We start from the raw sequence: 24,565 nt of genomic DNA, 5'->3' as shown, positions 1-24,565 counted from the left end.
GTTTACCTTCCCGCCGGAGCGGTCCCTATTTATCTACTTGCACTTTGACGTGCTTTCGAACTGCTAGGTTGGCAGGAGCTGGGACTGAGCAACGGGAGCTCACCCCGTCGCGGGGATTCGAACTGACGACCTTCTGATCGGCAATCCCTAGGCTCAGTGGTTTAACCCACAGCGCCACCCATGTCCCTGCCTTAGTCCAGTTAATACCATTTCCATTTTCACTGTGTTTCTCTTTCTTGCATACCGGGATGAGTGAACTGTTGTAAGAGCAAACTACAATCAAGCAATGGGAGTTGAGATCACAGAATCGTAGAACTGTAGCATCGGAAGGAACCCTGAGGGTCACCCTGGCGAACAGACATTCCGCTGTGGCGACCATAGCCTAGAATTAAGATGCCATTTGACACCCAGCTTATATATCTGAGTTTCTAACACTGAATTGGGGGTAGGGTGGGGCATAAAACTTGAGACCTCGCAGTGGCAAATCACACCAGGAAACCAATGAAAATGAGGGCCTCAACACCTATTAGGTTCACTCAACATCTGAAAAACCAAAGTGCTCCACCAACAAGTACAAAATAACCCCTCTGCAGCACCACAGGTCCAACTCAATGGTGTAACATTGAAAAAGGTCGGTCACTTCTCCTACCTAGGCAGTTATCTTTCCACAAGGGCCAACATTGATGCCGAAATCCAGCATCGCCTGAGCTCTATGAGTGTGGCTTTCTCCCGATTGAAGTGCAGGGTGTTTGTTTACAAAGCTATTGTACTACCAACCTTACTATATGCTTGTGAAACAGGGACCACTTATAAACGCCATCTCCAACTGCTCGAAAGATTACATCAACGGTGTCTCCGAAATTTTTTACACATCACTTGGGAAGACAGGCAAACTAATATCAGTGTACTGGAAGAAGCAAAGATCACCAGTGCTGAAGCAATGATTCTTCAACATCAACTTCGTTGGACTGGTCATGTTGTGCGGATGCCTGATGATCGTCTTCCAAAGCAACTACAGTGGTCCCTCGCAAAACGAATTTAATTCATTCCACGAGTCAATTCGTTTTGCGAAAAATTCCGAACTTAAAAATGGAAAGTGTAATGCTGCCGGCTGCCAGTCGCAAAATGTGCTCGGAACCCAGCTAATTTTGAATGCTGATAAAAAGCAGCGTTCCTATGTTTGGGAAGGGTCATGGCTCAGTGGAAGAACAGCTGCTTTGTCAGCAGAAGGTTCCAGGTTCAGCCACTGACATTTCCAGATAGGGCTGCGAAAGACTCCCTGCCCGAAACCTTGAAGACCTGGTCTCAGGCACAACGTGGGCAACAGTGAATTTGTTGGACCAATGGCCTGACTTGGTATAAGACAGTTCCATATGTTCCTATGCTAAATGGAATGTAGGACATTCACATCTAGCTTTGTCCTATATCAACTCTGTTATTAAGTGCAATACTAGAGGACCCATCTAGGTACTTCCTAATTTCTGGAGGACAGGCATAGGGCTACTACAAAGAGCCTTTTCAGTGGTGGCACCTCTGCTATGGAACCTCCTTCCTTTAACAGTTCAGTTGGCATCAAATCAAATGTCCTTTGGGTGCCCAGTTAAAATGATCTTGATTTCATGGTCTTTATTTTTAGACTGCACAATGAGGACACTTCTGTAATGAATATAAACACACCAGACCAAGACAAAAGCACCAAACCATTAGGAAGCATGCATCTCCAACTTCCCCTTTGCACTCTAAATGATTAAGGCTAGCATATCAGTAAAAACTGAATGTAAGCGGTCCCTACAAGATGGAACACACCCAGTTCCAATATTTGACAGTACAAGAACAAGATTTTAACTTTCTTTCTCTTTTAATTGCATTAACATCTTATGTAATGGATGGGGAATGTGTTTCGGCCAGAGTGCCACATTCTCTCACTTGAGGGATCATCTGGGGGCCGCATTCCATTGATGGGTGAGGCCAGAGGCAAAAGATGTGACTCTCACCTTTGCATGGTAGGCTGCGTTCCAAAATTCATTCATCCAGAGGATGCTACACACACATGCATACACTTTTCCATCCAGGCAAGCAAGAAGCTTTATCTTAGGTCAAGGACACTTTTCAAGACAGGCAAAGGTACTCAAGCAGGACATGGAGCAAGGCTGGTGAGGGGTGCAGCTTGTGAAAGTCCCAAGGGCCAGGAAAAGTCCTGGAGGGCCACATTTGGTTGCCCATCACTACTTCACATAACAATCTTAGAAAACAGTTTTTTATTTTACTTCATCATTTCTTTCAGGGGGACCTATCATAACTCCTCCACCGTCATCAAACACTTTTCCTTTGGGGGAGGGGGTTCAGATGGCCAATAAAACCAAAGCGGAGCTTGCTGAAGCTATCTTTGCTAGCTGAAGATAAATGAAAGAACCCCCAGAGTGAAACTTTCATTTCCAGCTTGCTGCGGCCCAAATTAAAAGGTCTTTGCACGAAAAGCAGAACACGGCAACCCTCGCAGCAAAGGCATTCGTATGAGAGCCAGCTAAGCTGATTGAAAGTGACAACTCCAAAAAGGATTTCCGCTGGAAGGTTATAGAGTGAGCTAGTTATTACTGCAATTAGTCTTATTAATTTGACCACTGAAATAACCACAGATATCATTTTTGGGGTTTAGAAAAACATAAGCGCTGGATCCAATGCCTATCTTACTCCGTTGAAGCTAATGGATATAACTAAGTCAGGCATAGGCAAACTCGGCCCTCCAGATATTTTGGGACTACAACTCCCATCATCCCTAGCTAACAGGACCAGTGGTCAGGGATGATGGGAATTGTAGTCTCAAAACATCTGGAGGGCCGAGTTTGCCTATGCCTGAACTAAGTCATCTCAAAGCATCTGCTTTCAGTAGAACCAAGTGGGAGAAAACCCACAGACTGTGATTTCTCTCTTGGTCTTGCAAACAAGATTCGGTAACTGATGGATGGGCTCTTCATGTAATTCAGGTGTTGGGAGCCAGTCTTCCTCCAGATGTTGCTGGACAGCAGCTCCCATCAATCTTGACTATTGGCCATGCTGGCTTGATAGCTCATAACAGCTGGAGTCCAACAACTGAATAGCCATATGTTTCTCATCCCTGACATAAATACTAAGCTAGATGGGCCATTGTTCTGATTCTGTGCAAGGCAGCTTCCCAGGTATAGGTTGAACAGGGTGCTGCAAGGACACCCGTTTTACTTGGATGAAACACAGACAGGCATACTGGACGTCTTTGCTAGAACAGTGCAAAACACGTGTCAAAGGCTCGGCATAAAAAACCTGCCTACCTAAAGGAGTGGAAAAGGCTTTCCACTGCCCTAAAGGGGCATAAGAATCACTTCCACACCATACATTTAGAGTACTATTATGAGATTTTAAACAGCCATGGCTTTCCCCCAAAACAATCCCAAGACCTGCAGTTTGTTAAGGGTGCTGAGAGCTGTTAGAAGACTCCCTCACAGATTGATCATTCCCATCACCCATAATAAACTACAGTTCCCAGTATTCTTTGGGGTAAAACCCTGACTGTTAAAAGTGGTATAAAAGTGCTTTAAATGTGACCTACCACTCCAAAGTACGAAGTTCCACAGCTATTGAGGTCCAGCTCCGAGGGTCTTCTGGTGGTACCCTCACTGTGAGAAGTGAAGCTACAGGGAACCAGCCTTCTCAGAATTGGCACCCTCCCTGTGGAACCCCCTCCCATCAGATGTCAAGGAGACAAATAGCTACGCAACTTTTAGGAGACACCTGAAGGCAGCCCTGTATAAGGAAGTTTCTAATGTTTAATGTTTTATTATGTTTTTATATGTGTTGGAAGCCACCCAGAGGGGCTGGGACAACCCAGCCAGATAAGCAGAATATAAATAATATTTTATTTATTTATTATTAGGTAATTATTTAGGGAGGGGTTCTCAGGGTAAAGGTCTACTAGTATCACTCCCTAACAGAGGTAGCAGGTAGCTGGTCAGGGATTTTAAAGGCAGTGCAACAGCTGGGTGATAACTGCACTGAACATAGGAATAGTTCCTTTGAAATGTAGCTATTAACAGCACACTCCATGCTCCAGGAAGGGCTGGGAGAAAGCCCCTGTTTGAAATCCAGGAGGGCTGCTGCCAGTCAGTGTAGACAATAGTAAGGTGGATGGACCAGTAATCTGAGGCTGGTTCCTACGCTCCTAATGTGACAGAGATCAGAGTCTCACCACTGCAACCTTGGTAAGTCTGTGAGGGAGAATAAAATATTGAGACTCTTCCACGGGTAAAAGGGACTCTAGGTGAGAGAAGTCAGCCTAGAGATAAACGAAGAAGATTCATGGTGGATTCTCTGGCATTAACACCAGTGAACTCTAGGATCAAGAGCTGTCCTGAAGGATAAGGAATAAGGGTTGCTGGGAAGGTGTTTGTTTGTTTGTTATTGGAATTTTTTAATCAAAAGGCACGGAATACTGTAAAGTACAAATGATATTCAAACCAGAATGAAGTCCTGCCTGGAGATCTTGAGGGGATTAACTTGAATATAGTCAGAGTGGTGGATGAAGAAGGAGAAGCTTGCTCAGTGTTCCTGCTTTCCGTCTCCAACAGGGGAAAAGGAACAGAAAGCAACTAGGTCATGTTAAACCCAAATGATTCTAAAGCTCTGGGAGCCAGCATATAATCAACAGATTGTTCCAAGCCCAGAAAAGTAAGGAAAAGATTGCAAAGATGTTCTTGCAGTAAACAGCGATGATTCAGACAAGAACTTCCTTGCAACAGTGCGGTCCATATGGACTCATGCTACTCCCACACGATCCTGTGACTCGGAGCCATCTGTAAAAAAAAATAATGCAGCATAATTTGTTGTGGCATAAGCAGCATGGATAATACAGCTGCCGGTAAAACTGCAGGGGCATTGTGGCCCGTGGAAGCCAGCCAAAGAAATGCAAAGGTTTACAAAGCCTGACGGTCCAGGAAGTGCGTGAGAATATTAGTGAAACAATGCTGCCCAGTGATCATTTCTGTCTTTTCCCAGGAAATGGAAGGCAAGCCAATCATGCATGAAGCTGGCAGCACTGTTTCATGTTGCAGAATCCGGGTTATCATGACGCAGAATGTAAATTAATGTGCACAGACCCAGTTTGACATGCGTTTTTTTTCTTTTTTAAAAAATAATTCTGAACGGGTTTACCACACCATTTATTTAGATAAAACGAAAATCAACATCACGGCACGTCATATGTCTGATGCTTGGGGTATGGGTGCTACCTTTTGTCGTCCGCCCCCCCCCCCAAAAAAAACCAGCAGCCAAGAGACTTTTGGCAAGGCAGCCTCCTTTCCAGCAATTAGGAGCAAGCCTTGGCACTGAGCTCTCTCTCTTCCCGTCTGCCAGCTGACACGGCTCACCCCTCCCAGGATTGAGGAGGGCAGCCTCTCCCGCTCCTCCTGGCTGCCGCCATCACACAAAAGCAGGAGCTCTTTGACTGTGTAGGTTAGTGGGGCACCAGGGCAGACCGAAGATGAAACAAAACAGCTGAAATTGATTGCCCTTCTGCCACAGACAAGCGTGTGATGGATGAGCCAGCTGACAAATTCTCACACGGCCATTTGTCACGCACGTAGGGTGCCATGCTGCATTAAAAGGATTTGTAGCCAATGACATCAAAAGGCTGCACCAGGCACTGAGAGAAAAGGAGGTCTCTTCCTTCCACCGGGCACCCCACACAGATAAGGGTGCAGCCCATGCATAACTGCTAAAGGAGGGGGGGGCTCCCATTGAAGGCAGCTTGGAAGCTGCAGGCGGCACAGAAGTCTCATCTCCTGCCTTTCAGCTACAACTGCATAATAACAAACATAGGAAGTTGCCTAATATCCAGTCAGACCACTGAGCCACCTAGCTCAGTATTGTCTACTGGCAGCAGCTCCCAGGATTTCAGGTGGTAGTTCTTGCCCTGGAGATGCCATTGCCATGCACTGAATCTGCGACCTTCTGTGTGCAAAGCAAATGCTCTACCACTGAGCTACAGCCCTTCCCTCAAGGCACAGAAACATGGGAAGTTAGAATAATAGAACTGTAGAGTTGGAAGGGGCCCCGAGGATCATCTAGTCTGACCCTCTGCAATGCAGGAATATGCAGCTGTCCCAAATAGGGAATCGAACCTGCAACCTTTGCATTATCAGCACCATTCTCGTATAAACTGAGCCTTATACAGAGTCATACCATTAGTCCAACTGCTTAAGCATTGTCTACACTGACTGGCAGCAGCTCTCCAGAGATTGAGGCAAGGGGTCTCTCTCCCTGCCCTGCCTGGAGATGCCTTCTGCTTGTAGATTCTCTTACTACTGAACTATAGCCATTCCCCAAGCAACAAATCACCCACCTATTCTCATGTTTAAGCCAGTGCACCATTGTGGTTGGAGTAGCAGACTAGATTCAGGGAGACCCAAGTTCAAACCCCCAATCAGCCATGATGTTCTTGGAAACTACCTTACACAGTTGTTTGTTGTGATTATAAAAAGGGGAAGAGGAAGGACCAAGTGTTCTGGCCTATGCTCCTTGGAAGAGGGGCAGGATAAAAATAAAGTATGCATCACCAAAAATATGCACCTGTCCATATTCATCAGCACTAGATGCCAATACAGCTCAAGGTACAAGTTCCAAATGTCAATCAGGTACCAAGCCAAGTTCAATGGGTTGGTACCAAAATACAAAGCCCTGTACAGCTCAGAACCAGGTTACTTGAGAGATGGCCTTATCCCTTAATAGAGCCCTATGATCTGCTAGAAATTTCAAAATCTTGGAAGCCTGCTCTGCAGCAACTTAGAGCAGGGCTTTTAGCATGGCTGCCCCTGCTCTGTGGAATAGCATTCTCCTCAAGATACAACACATCACAACAGCAGTTCTCTGGGTGGCGTGGAAAATTAAACAGGTTTTTTTAAATATTGCAGCTTCCCAATAACTAGAATGAAGAATTAATACACCAGCAATCCTCCACTGACTTGCGGAATATCTTCCGAGAGAAGAAAAGGCTAAGGAGCAAACCCTTACACTAATCTGGAGTGGAGTCCTTAAGGCGGTTGGGTGGTGTCTTGTGTGCCTCCTTCTGTCAACTCCTGCAGCCGATCTGGTGCCAAATGTTTTGCTCTGCTTTTCTTTGGTCCACATCAGCGGGACCAAAGGCAGCCCAGGACCTCCAGACACACTGCCCAGTCTTGTGCTCCAAAGAGGTCATGTTAGTGCTGCTAACACAGTGGTTTGACTTCATCCCTGGAGGTGCACTTCTTTGTCTCCCGAGACAGATGGATGCGGCCGCCAACAACAACAAAAACAACAAATTACAGTGGTACCTCGGTTTAAGTACACAATTGGTTCCAGAAGTCTGTACTTAACCTGAAGCGTACTTAACCTGAAGCGAACTTTCCCATTGAAAGTAATGGAAAGTGGATGAATCCGTTCCAGACGGGTCCGCGGAGTACTTAAACTGAAGCGTACTTAACCTGAAACGAACTTTCCCATTGAAAGTAACGGAAAGTGGGTGAATCCGTTCCAGACAGGTCCGCGGAGTACTTAAACTGAAGCGTACTTAACCTGAAGCGAACTTTCCCATTGAAAGTAATGGAAAGTAGATTAATCGTTCCACACGGGTCCACAGAGTACTTAAACTGAAAGTACTCAAACTGAAGCGTACTTAAACCGAGGTATGACTGTAAAGCCATGCGAGGAAATACCCATTCCAAATCCAGCTGGAGTGGAGTTGGTTCACAGCAGTGTGTAAATTGTAGGAGAAGCAGAAGATTTACAGGGCCCCTAAAGGCAAGCTGTGCTTCATCACAACTCCCATCAGTCCCAGTTACAGGTAGGTAGCTGTGTTGGTCTGACGTAGTCAAAACAAAAAAAATTATTTAAAAAAAAGGAACGATTTTTTATATTTTGTTCGCATCGGTCCCATTAGAGCAGGCATAGGCAAACTCGGCCCTCCAGATGTTTTGGGATTACAATTCCCATCATCCCTGACCACTGGTCCTGGTCCATTCCCAACTGCCACCAGCGACTTAAGCCAAAGCATGCCCACCAACAAGCTATCTAAAAACAGTAGTTAAAGGGGCCAAGTCAAAAGTCCAAGTCAGCCAAATCCATGGTCTTAAGTGCTGGTTCAACAATGGCATCTACTGAGCTGTGCATGTTCTGCAACTGGGCAAGAAAAACAGAGTAATCACAAGACACACCACAGTGTTAATTTCTCTTGAACTGTAACCATAGTGCCAGTATCAAAGCCCAACAATCCAGGTAAGGGATATGACATTATCCCTTGGAACAACTCCGTGGAAGCCGGAGAGGATGTTGCAAAGGTCAATTAATAATGTTTCTCCCCTAAATGGACCGCGGCAGCACTGTACACTCCCATCTGCAGGAGATGACAATGGGAAAAGCATAAGAGAAAAACAAGTATCGGAGTGAGTGGGAAGGAAGGCATGAAAATAACTCTCTAATGCACTTGGGGAAGGTTTAGTCATCCTCAGGCTACATTTCAGAAAGAGTTATGAGCATATTATTATTATTAACACTGCATTTGCCAACCTGGCCCCCTCCAGATGTTTCAGAGTACAACTTCAACTTGCTGGGGCTGATGGGAGTTGTAGTCCAAAAGGGCGCCAGGTTGGTGGATGCTGGATTAACACATCATAGAAAAGGTGCAGATTTTCCCCCCTGCTCCTTCCAGAATACCCACCAGCTATTAAAGCCCCTGCAACTTCCCTTGGAGGAGAAAAACAAGGCAGACAACAAGCATTCAGAACCTATCACTGGCTGTCTGCAGCGCATACAAAATTTACTAAGAAGCCCCCCCCCTTAAAGTAACACTTATCCTGTTTGGATCATGGACAACACTGCAGTTCATAATCATGAAACAGTGGTTAATTAGAGGGATTCCTGGATTGTTTGTTAGTGGCACGAAGGTGCTATGTGCTTGGAGAAGAGGCTCATTATTAGCTAGACTTACTGAGCTGAGTTGTGATTGTGAGAACACAGCAACTAATTCATCTGCTGTCATGGAGCTGGAAATACTTCCCAATTTAAACAAAACATGGCATATTGTTGTTGCAGCGCCACCTTGCACCCTTCAGCTCAGATTGCACGAAGGTGCTAAACCTTGCACCTAGGATGTATCACTTCAGACTATACTTAGGGGCTCATTCTGAAAGCACATTTTCCACACCAAAAGAACGAAACAAACCTGTGCAGACAAAGCTAGCACATCAGGGGTAAGGCTCAGCAATTTGAATACTCCTTGTCACCAATGTACTATTTTCTACATTGGGGGGTGGGGTTTGTATGGAGGAGCATTCAGTCATGGCCAACTTGCACCTACAGTCTGAAGATACAGGTTTACCACCTCAGTGGGAATTACACCTCACAGAAAACAAAACCAAATACATTAAAAAAAAACTTGTGTTTCTTTATGGGGAAGCTTTGGCCACAGGCCATATTAGGTCCCACAGCTGCAGAAGAACAACAGGCAGCCTTAAAGTCAGCGGTGAGGAACCTTATGCCCGACAAGGAGTCCCCTCCTGTGGTTCTTGCAACTGGGATTCAGAACCATTACTGCCTCTGGCAGTGGAGGTAAACACACGGCCATCATGATTCATAGCAGATGATAGCCTTTCTCCTCCATGAATTTGTCCGATCCTCTTTTAAAGCCTTACAAGTCAGTGGCCATCACTGCCTTCTATGGGAGCAAGTGTCACAGGTTAACTCCACACTGTGCGAAGAAGTACTTACTTTCTTCTGTCTACCCTGAATCGTCTAACGTTCCACTCACAAGATCTAGTGTTATGAGAGAGGGAGAAAAACTTTTCTCTTTTCTACTTTCTCCACCCTGTGCAAAATTTCATACACGTCTATCATGTCGTCGCGTTGCTACTCCAGAGTAGACCTGCTGAAGTGATGAATGGGCATGGCTAACTTAGGTTCATTAATTTCAACGGGTCTACTCCTGAGTAGAACTTCGTTGGGTACAACCCAATGATTCTAAGCATGCACAGCATCACACTCCTGCTCACAGATCGCTTCTCGGCCAGAATAATTCCCCAAAGCGCACCGAGGGGTGGTGGTGGTACAGGTTACAGAGAAGAGAACCATGTGCACATCTCTACAAGAGACGAAAACCCTGGTACAAATAATTTTTGGGGGCCAAACCTTTCACACTCATATCACAGCTGCCATCTAGTGTTTAAAAGAAATCTGCAGTTTCCAACAAGACACCCTCATAACAAATGTCACGTATTTCTGGACTGTCCTGAAAACAGGCACAAAAGGCTGTGAAGCATGGAATAATTGCAACCCACAGCAAATAAAACTCTGTTGTGTTTAGATGCTATCGGCACTACTAGCCTCAGTTTAGGCAAGAGATTTAATCCGCTTTAATCCCAGGAGCACAAAAAGTTTCCCAGAAGGGTTAATTCAGGCAGCAGCAGAAGGCAGCAACCAAGGGGGGAAAGCAACAATCCACACAGAAATATAAATATGTGAAATAAGTTAAATTTAAAACGAGGCTCAAGTTAACAAAGAAATTGAAGGCAAGACGTTTGGGATGGCTTCATCAATAAACGGAAAGGAGGAAAAAGAGCACACAGGCAGGGCCGGATTCAGGTTTGATAAGGCCCTAAGGTACTGAAGGTAATGGGGCCCTTTATATGTCCAGTTGTCCTTTATCAACAACAAATTGTCACTGTTTTTTTGTGTTGAATATATGCTATATGGTAATTTATGGACCTAATAGGTACCTAAAGCCATTTGCGCATAACAAAATATGTATTTTATCAATTTTATTTGTTTTTTATCTTATATTTTGGAAATGTACATCCAGTTGTTGTTGTTTTTTCCTTTAAATTTTTAGGGGCCCCCAAGCTATAGCTTGTTTAGCTTATATGTAAATTCCGCACTGCACAGGGCACACATAGCAAGGATACCATCTAGAGAAACTCAAGGAATGAATTAAGGTACATATCAGTCAAATAGTCTTTCCCATATACAAAACCTTAGCTGACTGCCAGCTTACTGGGGCTTTGGAAATGAGACTTTCCCAGCCCTAGCTGGAGATGCCGGGGAATGAACCTGGGGTTTCTGCATGCAAAGCAGATGCTTTGCACCTCTCTATGCTTTTCTTTAAATCTACGAGGACCATGTGGCCAATTTAAAACTGGCATGCAGCCCACAACCGAGGAGCATAGTGCATGCTCTCACAAGTCAGGATAGCACATGCGCGCACAACTTCCAATTCAGAATCAAGATAAAATGCAGAGTGGGCTGAATCTAAGGATTTATGGGAGGACAACGAAAGTGGATTTTGAGAGTCCTTATGGTGGCCAAGAGATTTATACTTCAAGCCTGGAAGGATCAATACCCATTGTCTATTACACAATGGTCTAAGGCAGTGGTTTTCAACCAGTGTGCCATGGCACCCTGGGGTGCCTTGAATGATGGTCAGGGATGCCATGGGCAACACTGGCCTCTGTCCCCCTTCCTTCCTTCCTTCCTTCCTTCCTTCCTTCCTTCCTTCCTTCCTTCCTTCCTTCCTTCCTTCCTTCCTTGCCCTCCCTCCCTCCAAAGTCCTCTCCTGTCTCTGCCTCCCAATGGCTTGCACAGCTGTTTATTGCAGCAGCCCTGGCTATAACCTCCGTAGGCCTCTGGGAGGCACCTCTCTAGGGCGGGGTGGGGGCAGCTCAGAGACCAGGGGCGGCAGCAGTGGCTGCCGAGAAGACTCCCAAGGTGAGGGGAGAGGACAGGAGGCTGAAAGGAACACTCCGCCAGGGAAGGTTTTCAAAAAAGGGTGAGGAGCTGCCAGCTCTGCAGGCAAGGGGTGGCAGAACTGGGCTCCTGAGCCCCACAGAGGTGCCGCAGAAAGAATGTAGTTTGTTAAGGGAGCCCTGTCCTCAAAAAGGTCGAAAACCTCTGGTCTAAGGACCTCACAGCCCTGGCAACGTTTAAATGAATTTCATATACTATGCATAATTTACATGTGGATACCTATTTGAACATCTGCAGGGCCTATATCAATTTATTAATTTACTTGTGTACTGATGGTCACTGTATCCCCAAAGTGAACAGATTGTGGTCTACTGTTATTACTAGTGTTATCAGTATATTATAATTTGCTTTCCTCTCTCTTTTATTTCTTCCTTAATTTTATTTATTCCATTTCTCTTCCTTGCTAAATCGGCAAACAAGATAAGATAAGGTAAGATAAACTTTATTTCGGCCATAGGCCCATAATGTACTGCAACCAAGAATAAAACAGTATAAAACCGACATACATAAAAACAATCAGACAAAATAAAGACATAAAAGAATCAGAGCAATCAGACAAAATTAGTCCCTCATACAAGGAACTTATGTACAACATTTTTAAACGTTTCAAGTAGTTTTGTGGGGCTTTTAGCTATGGTTAAAACGTTTTTCATTACTCAGATCAGAAGGTTACTAGCTTGATGTCAGTAGTCATAAAGTAAGTTATGCTGTTTTTTGTAAGAAAGAACTGAAATCAAATATCTTGCTACAAGTAATGTTTTGGTCGTATCATCATCTTGCAGCAGGTATGTTAATTGGGTCTCCAGCGGCTTGTCCGTGATTTCCAGAATTAGAGGGTACAAGATTTTAGTCCGAGCGGGCGTATGCAGGGGGCAACAGAACAGTATGTGGTAGAGGGATTCTATTGTTCTGTTGTCACACGTGCATAAAACTGAGATTTGGCCTTTGGAAAACCTGTGCCCCAGGACAAATCAGCAAACAAGAAATTAATTTTTAGAAAAAGCAGAGTGCACCAAATCAAGAGTAAATGTGAAAGCTGGACGGAGGCTCAGCAGCAGTCCTGCTGATGGGCTCCAATCCCCTCCTTCCCCAGCTGCTTGCTACGTTGGCTGGGGCTCATGGGAGCTGGGCTGCCATCAACTTCTAGAGGAACACAGCCCACCCCCCATCCAAGAAAACCTACCTCCCCTGTGCTTGGATTCGTTCCATACTTCTTTATCCAGGGAACGATATTCCTAAAACAAGAGCAAAAAAGATGCACCGGATTAGATACAAAACCAAAAGTGCCTGGTTCCTCCCGAAAAGTCACATGTGTTCTGGTACTGTATAGCCTAGGGGCTTAGGAAAGTGAGCTGAGAAGCCCCTAGCTTAAATAGCACCTTGGATATGAGCTCACTTTCCATTAATAATAATAATAATAATAATAACTTTTTATTTACTTTACTAGGTTCACATAACAAAAGCATAAGTTCATTCCACGTATCTTTACAATTTGCCTTTCCCGCCTTTCCCCCCAGTCCTCCCCCCTCCCTTCCCACCCTCCCCCCTGATCGGGACTTCCTTCTTCATATCTTTAAACATGTACACAGTCTGTTCATTCGTGCTTGTATATTCGGGTTGGCTTCTCCCCTTTCTACCCAATTCCTATAAAATGCCCACATGTTTGTGATTTTTTGGCATTTATTTTCCCATCTATCCTCTCCCGCTATCTGTGCAAATATTTCTGATTGTACATATTCAAAAACATAATCATTCCATTTTAATAATAATAATAATAAATTTATACCCCACCCATCTGGCTGGGTTTCCCCAGCCACTCTGGGAAGCTACCAATAGATTATTATTATTATTATTATTAGCGATAAAATATCAAACATTAAAAACTTCCCTAAACAGGGCTGCCTTCGGATATCTTCTAAAAGTCAGATAGTTGTTTATTTCCTTGACATCTGGTGGGAGGGCGTTCCACAGGGCAGGTGCCACTACCGAGAAACCCCTCTGCCTGGTTCCCTGTAACCTCACTTCTCGCAGTGAGGGAACCGCTGGAAGGCTCTCGGAGCTGGACCTCAGTGTCTGGGCTGAACGATGGGGTGGAGACACTCCTTCAGGTATACTGAGCCGAGGCCATTTAGGGCTTTAAAGGTCAGCATCAACACTTTGAATTGTGCTCGGAAATGTACCGGAAGCCAACGTAGGTCTTTCAGGACGTACATTATTCTCCCCACCTATTAGCAACTTGTGAAGATAACAACTGTGCATTCTAGATGGCAGATCTGCTAAATTTTCCTTCAAGGAGAGAAGAGCTATACTAATGGGGGGAGGGGGGGGGAAGAGAGGGAGACCACTGAAAAAGTAGCAACTTACAGCAAGTCGAAGATGGTGCCTTCCAGTGTGCAAACAGGATATTCAAATGGCTGCAAAGATAAGCTAGGGGGGGGAAGAAAAAAAGAAGTGTGAGGATTAAGTAAATGTGAATTAAATATCAGCAGAAGAGCACAATGATGAGCCAGCAATGCAGTTCTACCTAAATCCTGGGATGGGGACCGTGTGTGCCTTGCATATTCTGTTGAATGACAATCCCCATCAGCATGGAGTTCAACAACATGCCCCATTCCTGACCTAAGCAATGACCACAAAGAAATATTTCTGGCTCGGATATTCTGCAATTGGAGCTCCACCACCCAAAAAAGAACCCTGTTCAGAGTAGATCCTCACTTAAAACTCTGGGAAAGCCAGTGCGGTGTAGTGGTTAGAGCATCAGACTTGGACCTGGGAAAATGGGGTTCAAATCCTCACTCGGGCCACAAAGCTCACTGGTGACCCTGGGCCAACCTCTGTATCTCCACCTATCCTACCTCACAGAGTTGTTGTGAGGGGGAAAAGGGAAGATTTGGGCCACACTGAAGGAAAGATGGAATATAAATGCAACAACAACAATAATATAAAGCAAACAAATAAAAATAAAGTTGGGTAACCTGGAGAAAAATCTCAGATGAAGAAATGGGCATGTTCTAACAAGTGCTTATAAGCTTCCTTAAAAGGCAATTAGAATCACAGAACTGTAGAGCTGGGAGGGACCAAGATGGTCATCTAGTCCAACCCCCTGCAATGCAAGAATCTTTTGCCCAATGTAGGACTCAAACCCATGACCCTGAGATTAAGACTCTCATGCTCTACCAACTCATGTGCTATCCCAGTGCCAAAAGGATGCTAAAGATGGCACCAGGTGGATCTCACTAGGGGGCCACAAGTGATTAAGGTGCAAAGGGGGCTATTACAAATGAACATATTAACACTATGTACAGTTCTGAGCTTCAGGGATCAAATGGTCTGACTCTGCATAAGGGAGCTTCCTATTTTCCCATAAGAATTATAAAGGAATTAAATCAGAATTTAATATTTCTTCAGTGCTCACCTGCAGTGATCAAAAGGCAGACGTCTGAAGTTGGACTGTGGAATTTCTGTTCAATTAAAAGAAAATAAAAATATTTCACACACACATCATGTTCATCCTGGGATAAACAGATTGTTTTCCCGATTATAATGCTAGAGCTTCTGTCTCAGTTTCTAACATTCCCTTTACATTGCATTAATGAACTGTGGATCATTGATCGATTATCCACGTTACCCTAAATATCATTCACGCCAGTAGGCATGCAGCAGATGTCACTGGATAATGTCACACACACACACACACACACACACACACACACACCCTTATGCACATTTCTGATCCCAATGATGCACCCATGAAAACAGTAGGAAATAACTGTATGTCGGAATACTGTGAGTAAGAGGCAACATGATAGATTCTCCAAAGTGTGGAGAAATTGGATGCAGAAAAGTTTTTCCTCCTCTCTCATAGCACTAGAATTCACAGACGTCCAATGAAGTTCAATGTTGGAATACTCAGGACAGAGAAAAGAAAATACCTCTCCACCCAACACATTGTTAAACTACTGAACTCGCTCCCACAAAAAGGCAGTAGTAGCCACCAACTTGAATGCCTTTAAAAGAGGATTTGACAAATTCATGTGGGAGAGGAATATCAATGGCTACTAGCCATAATATCTATGCTCTGCCTCCACAGCAATGCTTCTAAATACTAGTTGCTAGAAACCACAAGGGATTTTGAATCTTATGTGCCTGAATCCTGCTTGTGAGTTTCCCACAGGCGTCTGGTCAGCTACCGTGAGAACAAGATGCTGAGCTAGATGGGCCATTGGCCTGATCCAGCGGGCTCTTCCCATGTTCTTAAAAGAAAAGTGTTGTAAATCCAAGGCACATACCTGCTTTCTTTCCTCCATAAAAATGGGTGTATTCTGCACAAGTTATGTACCTAGAGAGATAAAAAGACAGAGGGACAACAGTTATTGGCCCAAGTTTTGTTTCCAGAGCTTGGAACTGCTGCTACAGTTAAATATTATTTTGGGCTGATACAGAGAAAAATGGGTGTGACATCCAAATTTAAAATGCCTTTTGCAACGTAGCTGAATGGAAAAACCATCTAATAAGGGCAAAGGAGAAGGGAGCTTGTAAGTAGCCAAAAGATTTAGGCTACAATCCTAAAAGCACTTAAGAAGAAGCAAGCCCCAGTCAGGACCCAGACCCTGGTTCAAGTCTCACCTTGCCCCATAAACTCACCAGGAGACCTGAAGGCAAATGGCTCTCTCTTTCTTGGTTCCCTCATCACCATCTACAAGATAATAGTACTAGCTTTCCTTATAGGGTTGTTGTGTGTGGGCATGAAGCTCTCTGACCAGTAAAAAACAACAACAACAAACAAACCTGTTTTACAAATGTCAAGCCTTATTTACTGATGTCACCTTTTAGGGCAGAGCTTTGAGTTACTTAAGCAATCCTATACCTGTACCAGTACAATTTTATATCTTTTTTAAAACAACCATTAAACAGCTAATATGCATCCAGTGACGTAGCTGGATTTAAAACAAACACAGCCAGTTTAAAACCAGCTGCACTATTCTTGGAACGCATGTGACAAGAGGGCAACATACACAACAGCCTCACAGCCGTTTGGACTAAGATACAGAACTATGATCTAAGCCTTGTGAACGATGCGGTTGGTGTGCTGCGCTGTTGCGAGCGCTCCAATTGGAGAACAGCCTTTACCAAAGGTGCCATGGGTTTCGAAGACACTATCTATCATACGTATTAACTGAATCATGGGCGTAGCCAGGATTTTTGTTATGGGGTTGGGAGGCTTTTAAAATGTTATTATTAAAAAAAAACAGCAGTCCAGCGAAACCTGGTGGGTTTTTAGATATAGATAGATATACGTGTATGTGTATCTATCTAATGTATTAACTGAGTAGTAGTAGTAATAATAATAATAATAATAATAATTTATTTATACCCTGCCCATCTGGCTCGGTTTCCCCAGCCACTCTGGGCAGATTCCAGATTAAAAAGACATTAAAACATCAGCCATTAAAAACTTCCCTACATAGGGCCGCCTACAGATGCCTTCTAAATGTCAGATAGTTGTTTATTTCTTTGACATCTGATGGGAGGGCGTTCCACAGGGCGGGCGCCACTACCGAGAAGGCCCTCATGGGCATAGGCAGGATTTTTGTTAGGAGGGGATCAGAACCTCAGATTTGTATTGATTTGCATTGATTTAGGCCTGCCGCCCCCGCCCGCACTCATGAACTGAATAAAAAACCTGAAAAACAAAAGTGACACAACGGCATGCAGAGACTACTAAACATATTTATTTTTATACTGTTGTTGTTGTTGTCGTCGTCTCCCGCCCCTGCATTTATATGCCGCCTTTTCTACCGAGGCAACCCCAACAGATCCCCCCCCCCCGCGTGGTAAGAACCTGAGAGGAGAGGCTCAGCGGCCCCCAGCCTCACTAAGGGGCCGTTTCGCTTCGGGTGTGGGAAAGGAGAGCCGGAGCTTTCCACTCACATCTTGTCCTTCTGGTGCTGCCTTTTCCCCATTCTGGCTGCTGAGCTTGGTCACCTCCACGGTGGCCTCGGGGAGGGAGGAAGAAAAAGGCAACGCCACACGGAGCAGAGCCGGTAATCCAAACGGAGGAGAGAGAGAGAGTCGCCTGAAGAGAAAAGCGGAAGATGCGGCTACTTCCGGTTGAGCGGAGTGCGCCGCTCATAGGGATCCCCCTAACCGGAAGCACCGAGCCGGCACTTTAAGTTCCGCGCTTCTCCACGCTCCCTCTTCTCTCAAATTAAAAAAAAATAGATAAAGTGCCGGATTTACGTATAAGCTAAACAACCTATAGCTTAGGGCCCCCAAAAATGTAAAGAAAAAAACAACTTAAGTTAGAGCTTAATCATTATTTCACTATTAAGATACTTCTTAATTTTATTTCACTATTAATATACTTCTTAATTGTATTTCAGTTTAACAATTACTTTGATAAAATACATGTTTTGTTAGGTGCAAACGGCTTTAGGTACCTATTAGGTCCATAAATTACCATATAGCATATATTCAACACAAAAAAACAGCAACAATTGGGTGTTGACAAAGGACAGCTGGACATATAAAGGGCCCCATTACCTTCAGTACCTTATGGCAGGAATTCATTGATGGGTGAATTCCCCCCTCCCCTTCCCCCATTTTGTAAGTTCATTGGTATCAATTAATGGATGGTGGTGGAAATGAATATCTGGCAAGTGTGGCAGTTTCAACATTTCAGCTTTGTTTACTAAATACTAGGAGAAATATTAGATCACTTGCTAAGGCAGATGATGCTAAACTACATCCAGCCTAATGCTTTCCCTTCAGCACAAGTCTCTGTCCTGTATGCGAACCTGTGCTAATACCGGTAATAGTCAAAATATTCACTGAATGAAAAAGGGGCTGGGGATGTACACACACCCCCTCCAATACATTAGGGACTACTACGAAGATGCACCCACACACCCAGAAGGGTGTCCTGTATGAGAAGGCACTGAATCACATTGAGCCTAAAGCTTTCTGTGGCTGCAAGACTCTGTCAAATATGGCACCCTCATGCCAATAAGTGCAAAACATGTTGGAATGAGCAGGGAGGGTGTATTCATTGTGTCCACTTTTGCCTCTAACTCCACCCACATGTTAGGTTACCCATGAGGGAAACCTGGATAGCTTACAATTATTATTATTTAAAAAATCAATCTAAACATAAAACAAGCTATAAAATCAAAGGCAACATAAATACATTCTTTTTGTTAAAAACACAGGTATAAAAATGGAGAGCCATTCTGAGTTTTATAACTGGTTTATTTAACTGGGTTCGAGTTCACACATGACATGGGTTATTTTACGGCCTTTTGGGAAGGCCAATGTATCGACTGGTAGATCATCTTGCTTTGCACAGAGGTCTTGGGCTCCATCTCCAGTTAGGACTGGGAAACACTCATGTCTGAAACCCCGGAGAGTCACTGCCAGTCAGTGTACCAGTGTTTCTCAAATGTGGCTCCTCATCTGTTGTTGGACTACAAGTCCCATCATCCCTGACCGCTGGTCCTGCTAACTAGGGATGGTGGGAGTTGTAGTTCAACAACAGCTAGGGACCCACTTTTCAAGAACACTGGTAGACAGTATGGAGCTAGATGGGCCAATAGTCTGACATGGTATGAGACAGCTCTTCCTATGAAGGAATGGGGCCCTAGGACCAATTCAATTTTTATCCTGCCTTTCATCATGAAGGAGCCCAGGATATGCTGTGCCACTTGTAGCGGAGTCCATCTAACAAAATACCATGAACGCCAAACTTCAGTGGTTAAATTTCCATAACTGAATGTTAACCCTGCCAACCTGGTGTTTGGTTTCTGTAGTTCATGGTTCGCCCCTTAACTTCCAAAAGTAAATAGTCGCTCTGTATACACTTGCCACAGGTCTTGAGAGCCAGCTGACTGACAGCCAGTCTATGTCTAAACCACAACCAATCCTTCTTGTGTATGGGCAAGACTGGCTGATATGCTCTTTATTCATTCCATACATTCAGCCAGATCATCGGCAAGCTAACTATTTGGATCTCATAACTGTAGCTACTCACAGAATCACTTTTATAGAACAAATATATAATGTCATTCTCTCTGCTTTTTTAGATGGCCGTTATAAAAAAGAAAACCCTTGGAACTGTATTTTTGTGCAATGTGTAAAACCGCCACAAAGGAGTTTGTCCTTTATATAAAGATGCCTGTCAAAAATATTTGTCAAGAGTTTAGTTGCAGGAACCTAGTCACACCTAGAAAGTTTGTTTTCATTATCAAACAGCAAAAATAAAAATAAAAAATGCAGTTACTTTGCTTGTGTCTTTACCTACACTGATGACCAGGAAATTAAGAGTGTATTTTTGGCTCAACCTTTCAATTTAGGTAAAGGGTAAAGGGGCCCCTGACCATCAGGTCCAGTCGTGTCCGACTCTGGGGTTGCGGCGCTCATCTCGCTCTATAGGCCGAGGGAGCCAGCGTTTGTCCGCAGACAGCTTCCGGGTCATGTGGCCAGCATGACAAAGCTGCTTCTGGCAAACCAGAACAGTGCACGGAAACGCCGTTTACCTTCCCGCCGGAGCGGTCCCTATTTATCTACTTGCACTTTGATGTGCTTTCGAACTGCTAGGTGGGCAGGAGCTGGGACCGAGCAACGGGAGCTCACCCCATTGCAGGGATTCGAACCGCCGACCTTCGGATCAGCAAGCCCTAGGCTCAGTGGTTTAACCCACAGCGCCACCTGGGTCCCCATTATTACTCTGTTTTATTACAGATTACAGCTAAACAAATACAGTTATTGCCTACCGTGAATGCCTCTTCTAAAATTATTTATGACCAACTTACTTATGTAATCCCAATACTTGTGTGTTTGTGCGATACTGCTTCCTCTCTCCCTTTCAGGCTTGATTTGTAAATATACTTCAGTGATGACCCACAGCTGAAATAGATACAAATGACCACCCACTGAAAACAAAGGCTGCATTCAGTTTTTGTTTTAAACAGGCTGTGGCCCGTACAGTTTAATGCTACTACAAGCAGCACAAGAACTTCCACTTTGTTCATAGATCAATGCAATGTTCATTTATTATTTGTACTTACAAAACCCCTCCCCCAAAAGCCCAGCCCCTCCCTTTTCAGCTACCTCCCCATCCCACCTCCCCCACAAATGCCTTTTACAAATAGTTAAAAATTAAAAACCAGGTGACATTAATTTTGGTACAATTATTCAGCAATATAGCCGTCATAATTAATGGGTTACGTTTCATTACAACCAGGGTGATTTGGGTAAAGGGGGCGGGGAATTCTTGTTATTGGCCAAATAAAATCTCATATTACAAGTTAGCAAATTCTAGTACAAAAATAGTCCATGTGATAGAACAGCCTGTAATTTTTTTTATTTTTATTGTTATTCACAGTTAAGAGAGTCTGTTGGCTGCATAATTCCTTAAGTATTTTATGAATTTTTCTTTTATGGGGCTTCTTCTTATATAACCCAAATATAGGACAGAGCCTCAATAAATCCTTAGCAAAGAACCCTAGAATGAGGGTTAATAAGCTGTTCAGTTTATCTTCTTGTAATGTGCTTTTCATGGGATATCCAAAACCCAACTGGTTCCCCAGGTAGTCTCTTTTGATATTTGTCACTATGAGATCTAGAATCAAAAGGACCCTTAAAGGACATTCTCCAGAACTTTTCCATGGCGGCCACAGGCCACGGTAGCGATATTCAAATTCCACGTGGGGAGGGGGTGTGCAAAAGCATGCTCTGTTCATCCCCATTTCCCCCACACATTCCTCTTGTCACCTCCTTTCAAAAAATCATCAGTATTTTGCTCATTAAAACACCTCAGGCCTGGTTCTTCTTCGCATCTCTCCCAGGAGTTGTGACTATGGCCCCTTCCATTTCCACCTGTTATCAATGCTTTTCTGCAATTTGTTTCTTTTTCCTTAGGCCAGAGAAACATCTGCAGAAGTGCTACTTGTCCCTCAAGATATCTAGCTGCTCTTGGTATTCGGTGAAAAGCCGTTGCAAACGAAGGTTCTGACCGATGACGGGAAGCAGTTCCTTGAGGAGCTCTCGCTTGCGTAAGCCCTGCACGGGAAAGGGAAAAAAATCCTTGTAATGTCCATCACACGGTGAATACCAGAGTCTGATTGTGGGATTACAGGAGACTCCCCACTTGTGACTGACTTATGCACAACCACGTATGCGCACAGCGCCGGGAAACAATTAATTTAATTCATACCAGGAAATGGAAGAGGAGAGCTGGAGTCCTTGTGGAGTGCAAGGAGATGTTCCCCGAAGCCCGAAGAGGACATCAGTAAGGACAGAGAAGAGACTGGATGCTCAGTGGGGCTTTGTTTAAGCTGCTCAGCCTCCCCAGCTAACATCTAATGTGTGCGATAGCGCAGCAGCAACAACAACAACAAAAACTGTGTGTGCCCTCCAGCCCCATGCTGGCCCCAGAGCTTCAATTCCAGTAGTGGATATTTTTGGTACAGTGTTTGTTTTTTTTATCTGGATTGGAGTGGCTGGATTGTCAGAATGCCAGGACTGTGTGCTTTGCACCTTCTCCTTGGTAACTTTGCCGCTTCGCAAACGGAGAGAGAGAGAGAGAGGCAAGGAATTTGTGTAATCTATTCTGAAAGGAAGCCACCTTACCACAACAGTTGATTCCCACTGACTTCCAGCTGAGCTGTGGACTGGACCCAATAAATCCTTGCATAATTCCCGCAATCGATATTCAAACCCTAATAAAAGACAGAAGATGAAATCATGTTCAGAGGCATCACAATAAATCCTTTGCATAAATCATATAGCAGAACGTAGTGAGGGTAGCCCTTACAAGATCCCAGGAGTACCGTAAATTGCTTGAGTAAGAAATAGGACAAAATCAAGAAGACAGAGCTAAGAATTTGTTATGAACTTGGTTGTTGTTGTTTTTTTAAAAAAGTTGACCATCTATGTTCATAACAATTAAGGTTCTGTCTGTTGTCTGCATCACATTGAAGAACCCAAAATGGATAGTGACACTGCATATTATTCCGTTCTTTGAAGGACTGACTTTGTGATTGAGCTAGCCAAGTGGATGTCGGGTGGAAACTCAAGAGGCAGCTGAATTGCGTCAGTTGAATCCAAGCATATTTACTATTATTAGATTTGATTTATTGCCTGCTTTGCACCATAAGTTCCCAGGGTAGGGTGCAGCAATTTAAAAACACAGTACTGTATGTAAAACAGTTTAAGACAAATTGAGAGTCGTGGGAATAAGGTGGGTCCTTAAAATATGCATGTTCAGTGCAAAAGACAAGGGTAAAGAGGTTCGTCTTCAACATATGATAGAAACTACAAACAGTGGTACCTCTGGTTATGAACTGCCCCCTTTGCGAATGTTTCGGGCTACGCACGCGGCAAACCCAGAAGTAAAGGAAAGGTTTCAGCTGCCGGCGCCTGCATGGAAGTGGGGTACTGCTGCCCGCGCCTGTGCAGAACAGTGCGCCTCTGGATACGAATGTTAATTCGTTTTGGGGAACGAATTAAGTTCGTATCCAGAGGTACCACTGTAATGATGGTTCCTGATGCACCTCTTAGAGAGGGAATCTGACAAGTTAGTGGCTCTCCTGGCCACCTCTACTCCATCCAAAGTTCTGAGGGCAGTGGACAGCCCCCTCTGCTCATTGTAACATCTGGGAGGGTCTGTAGGGGCAGGAGCTCTTGAGGGTCAGTTTGCAGCAACTCACCGCATAAGGAGAGGGACCAGTTGCTGACCATGGTGCTGATGAGGGGGTTAAGGCAACAAAGGGGAATTGGGGACAAAAACTCTCAAACAAGAGATGCATAAGCAGCATTGAGAGAAACATCTTGGGGGGGAGGGAAAGGTATCTGCCAGTGCTGCTGTACTCACTACCACAGTGTAAACAACCCAACCCTAATGACAGGACAGCAAAAGTGGATTTTGCAAGCCCTTGTGGACGCCAAGTGACTTTAGCAAGCCCAGAAGGGCAAACACCCACCATTTATTCTGCAATGGTCTAAGGCAGGCATCCCCAAACTGTGGCCCTCCAGATGTTTTGGCCTACAACTCCCATGATCCCTAGCTAACAGGACTAGTGGTTGGGGAAGATGGGAATTGTAGTCCAAAACATCTGGAGGGCCGAAATTTGGGGATGCCTGGTCTAAGGAGCTGACTGCCCTTGCTATTTTTAATGCACTTCTTACATATGTCTATTTTGTTTGGATACCTGTCAGGAAATCTGGATGGCGCATAGATAGATAGATAGATAGATAGATAGATAGATAGATAGATAGATAGATAGATAGAGTGGTACCTCGGTTTATGAACACAATTGGTTCCGGAAGTCTGTGCATAAACTGAAGCGTTCATAAACTGAAGCGAACTTTCCCATTGAAAGTAATGGAAAGTGGATTATCCGTTCCAGACGGGTCAGCGGAGTACTCAACCTGAAGCGTACTTAACCCGAAGCATGGGTGTAATTGGTTCCGGAAACTGAAGCGAACTTTCCCATTGAAAGTAATGGAAAGTGAATTAATCCATTCCAGATGGGTCCGCGGCGTTCGTAAACCAAAAATTCGTAAACCGAGGTGTTCATAAACCGAGGTTCCAGTGTATAGATATAGATATATAGATATATGGCGCCAGGTGAAAACGTTTCTCTTTAACCAGGCTTTTGGACAATTCATGTTCTACAGCTTTTTAAATATGTTTGTAGGAGGGGGGGGGGATATTGCTCGGTCCAGTATACCTGAAGGAGCGTCTCCACCCCCATCGTTCAGCCCAGACACT

General features: G+C 44.3%; 2 protein-coding genes across 2 annotated transcripts in view; both read right to left on the bottom strand.

The window, feature by feature from the left end:
* Window positions 1-17,921, bottom strand: part of PPIL2 (peptidylprolyl isomerase like 2) — a 63,844-nt gene extending 45,923 nt beyond the window's left edge. Inside the window, exons 1-5 of the mRNA XM_035097876.3 lie at window positions 17,728-17,921; window positions 16,086-16,135; window positions 15,212-15,257; window positions 14,161-14,223; window positions 12,980-13,031 (exon numbers count right to left, since the gene is read on the bottom strand). Coding sequence (XP_034953767.1) covers window positions 12,980-13,031; window positions 14,161-14,223; window positions 15,212-15,257; window positions 16,086-16,135; window positions 17,728-17,759 — 243 coding nt within the window. The 5' untranslated portion in view covers window positions 17,760-17,921. The remainder of the gene's footprint in view (window positions 1-12,979; window positions 13,032-14,160; window positions 14,224-15,211; window positions 15,258-16,085; window positions 16,136-17,727) is intronic.
* Window positions 17,922-21,144: 3,223 nt separating this feature from the next.
* Window positions 21,145-24,565, bottom strand: part of HIRA (histone cell cycle regulator) — a 56,571-nt gene continuing 53,150 nt past the window's right edge. Inside the window, exons 24-25 of the mRNA XM_035098234.3 lie at window positions 22,423-22,511; window positions 21,145-21,852 (exon numbers count right to left, since the gene is read on the bottom strand). Of these exons, the coding sequence (XP_034954125.1) occupies window positions 21,736-21,852; window positions 22,423-22,511 (206 nt within the window). The 3' untranslated portion in view covers window positions 21,145-21,735. The remainder of the gene's footprint in view (window positions 21,853-22,422; window positions 22,512-24,565) is intronic.

Source organism: Zootoca vivipara, chromosome 16 (assembly GCF_965207765.1).
Source record: "Zootoca vivipara chromosome 16, rZooViv2.hap1.1, whole genome shotgun sequence".
NCBI classification, from domain to species: Eukaryota; Metazoa; Chordata; class Lepidosauria; order Squamata; family Lacertidae; genus Zootoca; species Zootoca vivipara.
This window is presented reverse-complemented; position numbering and strand designations above follow the sequence as displayed.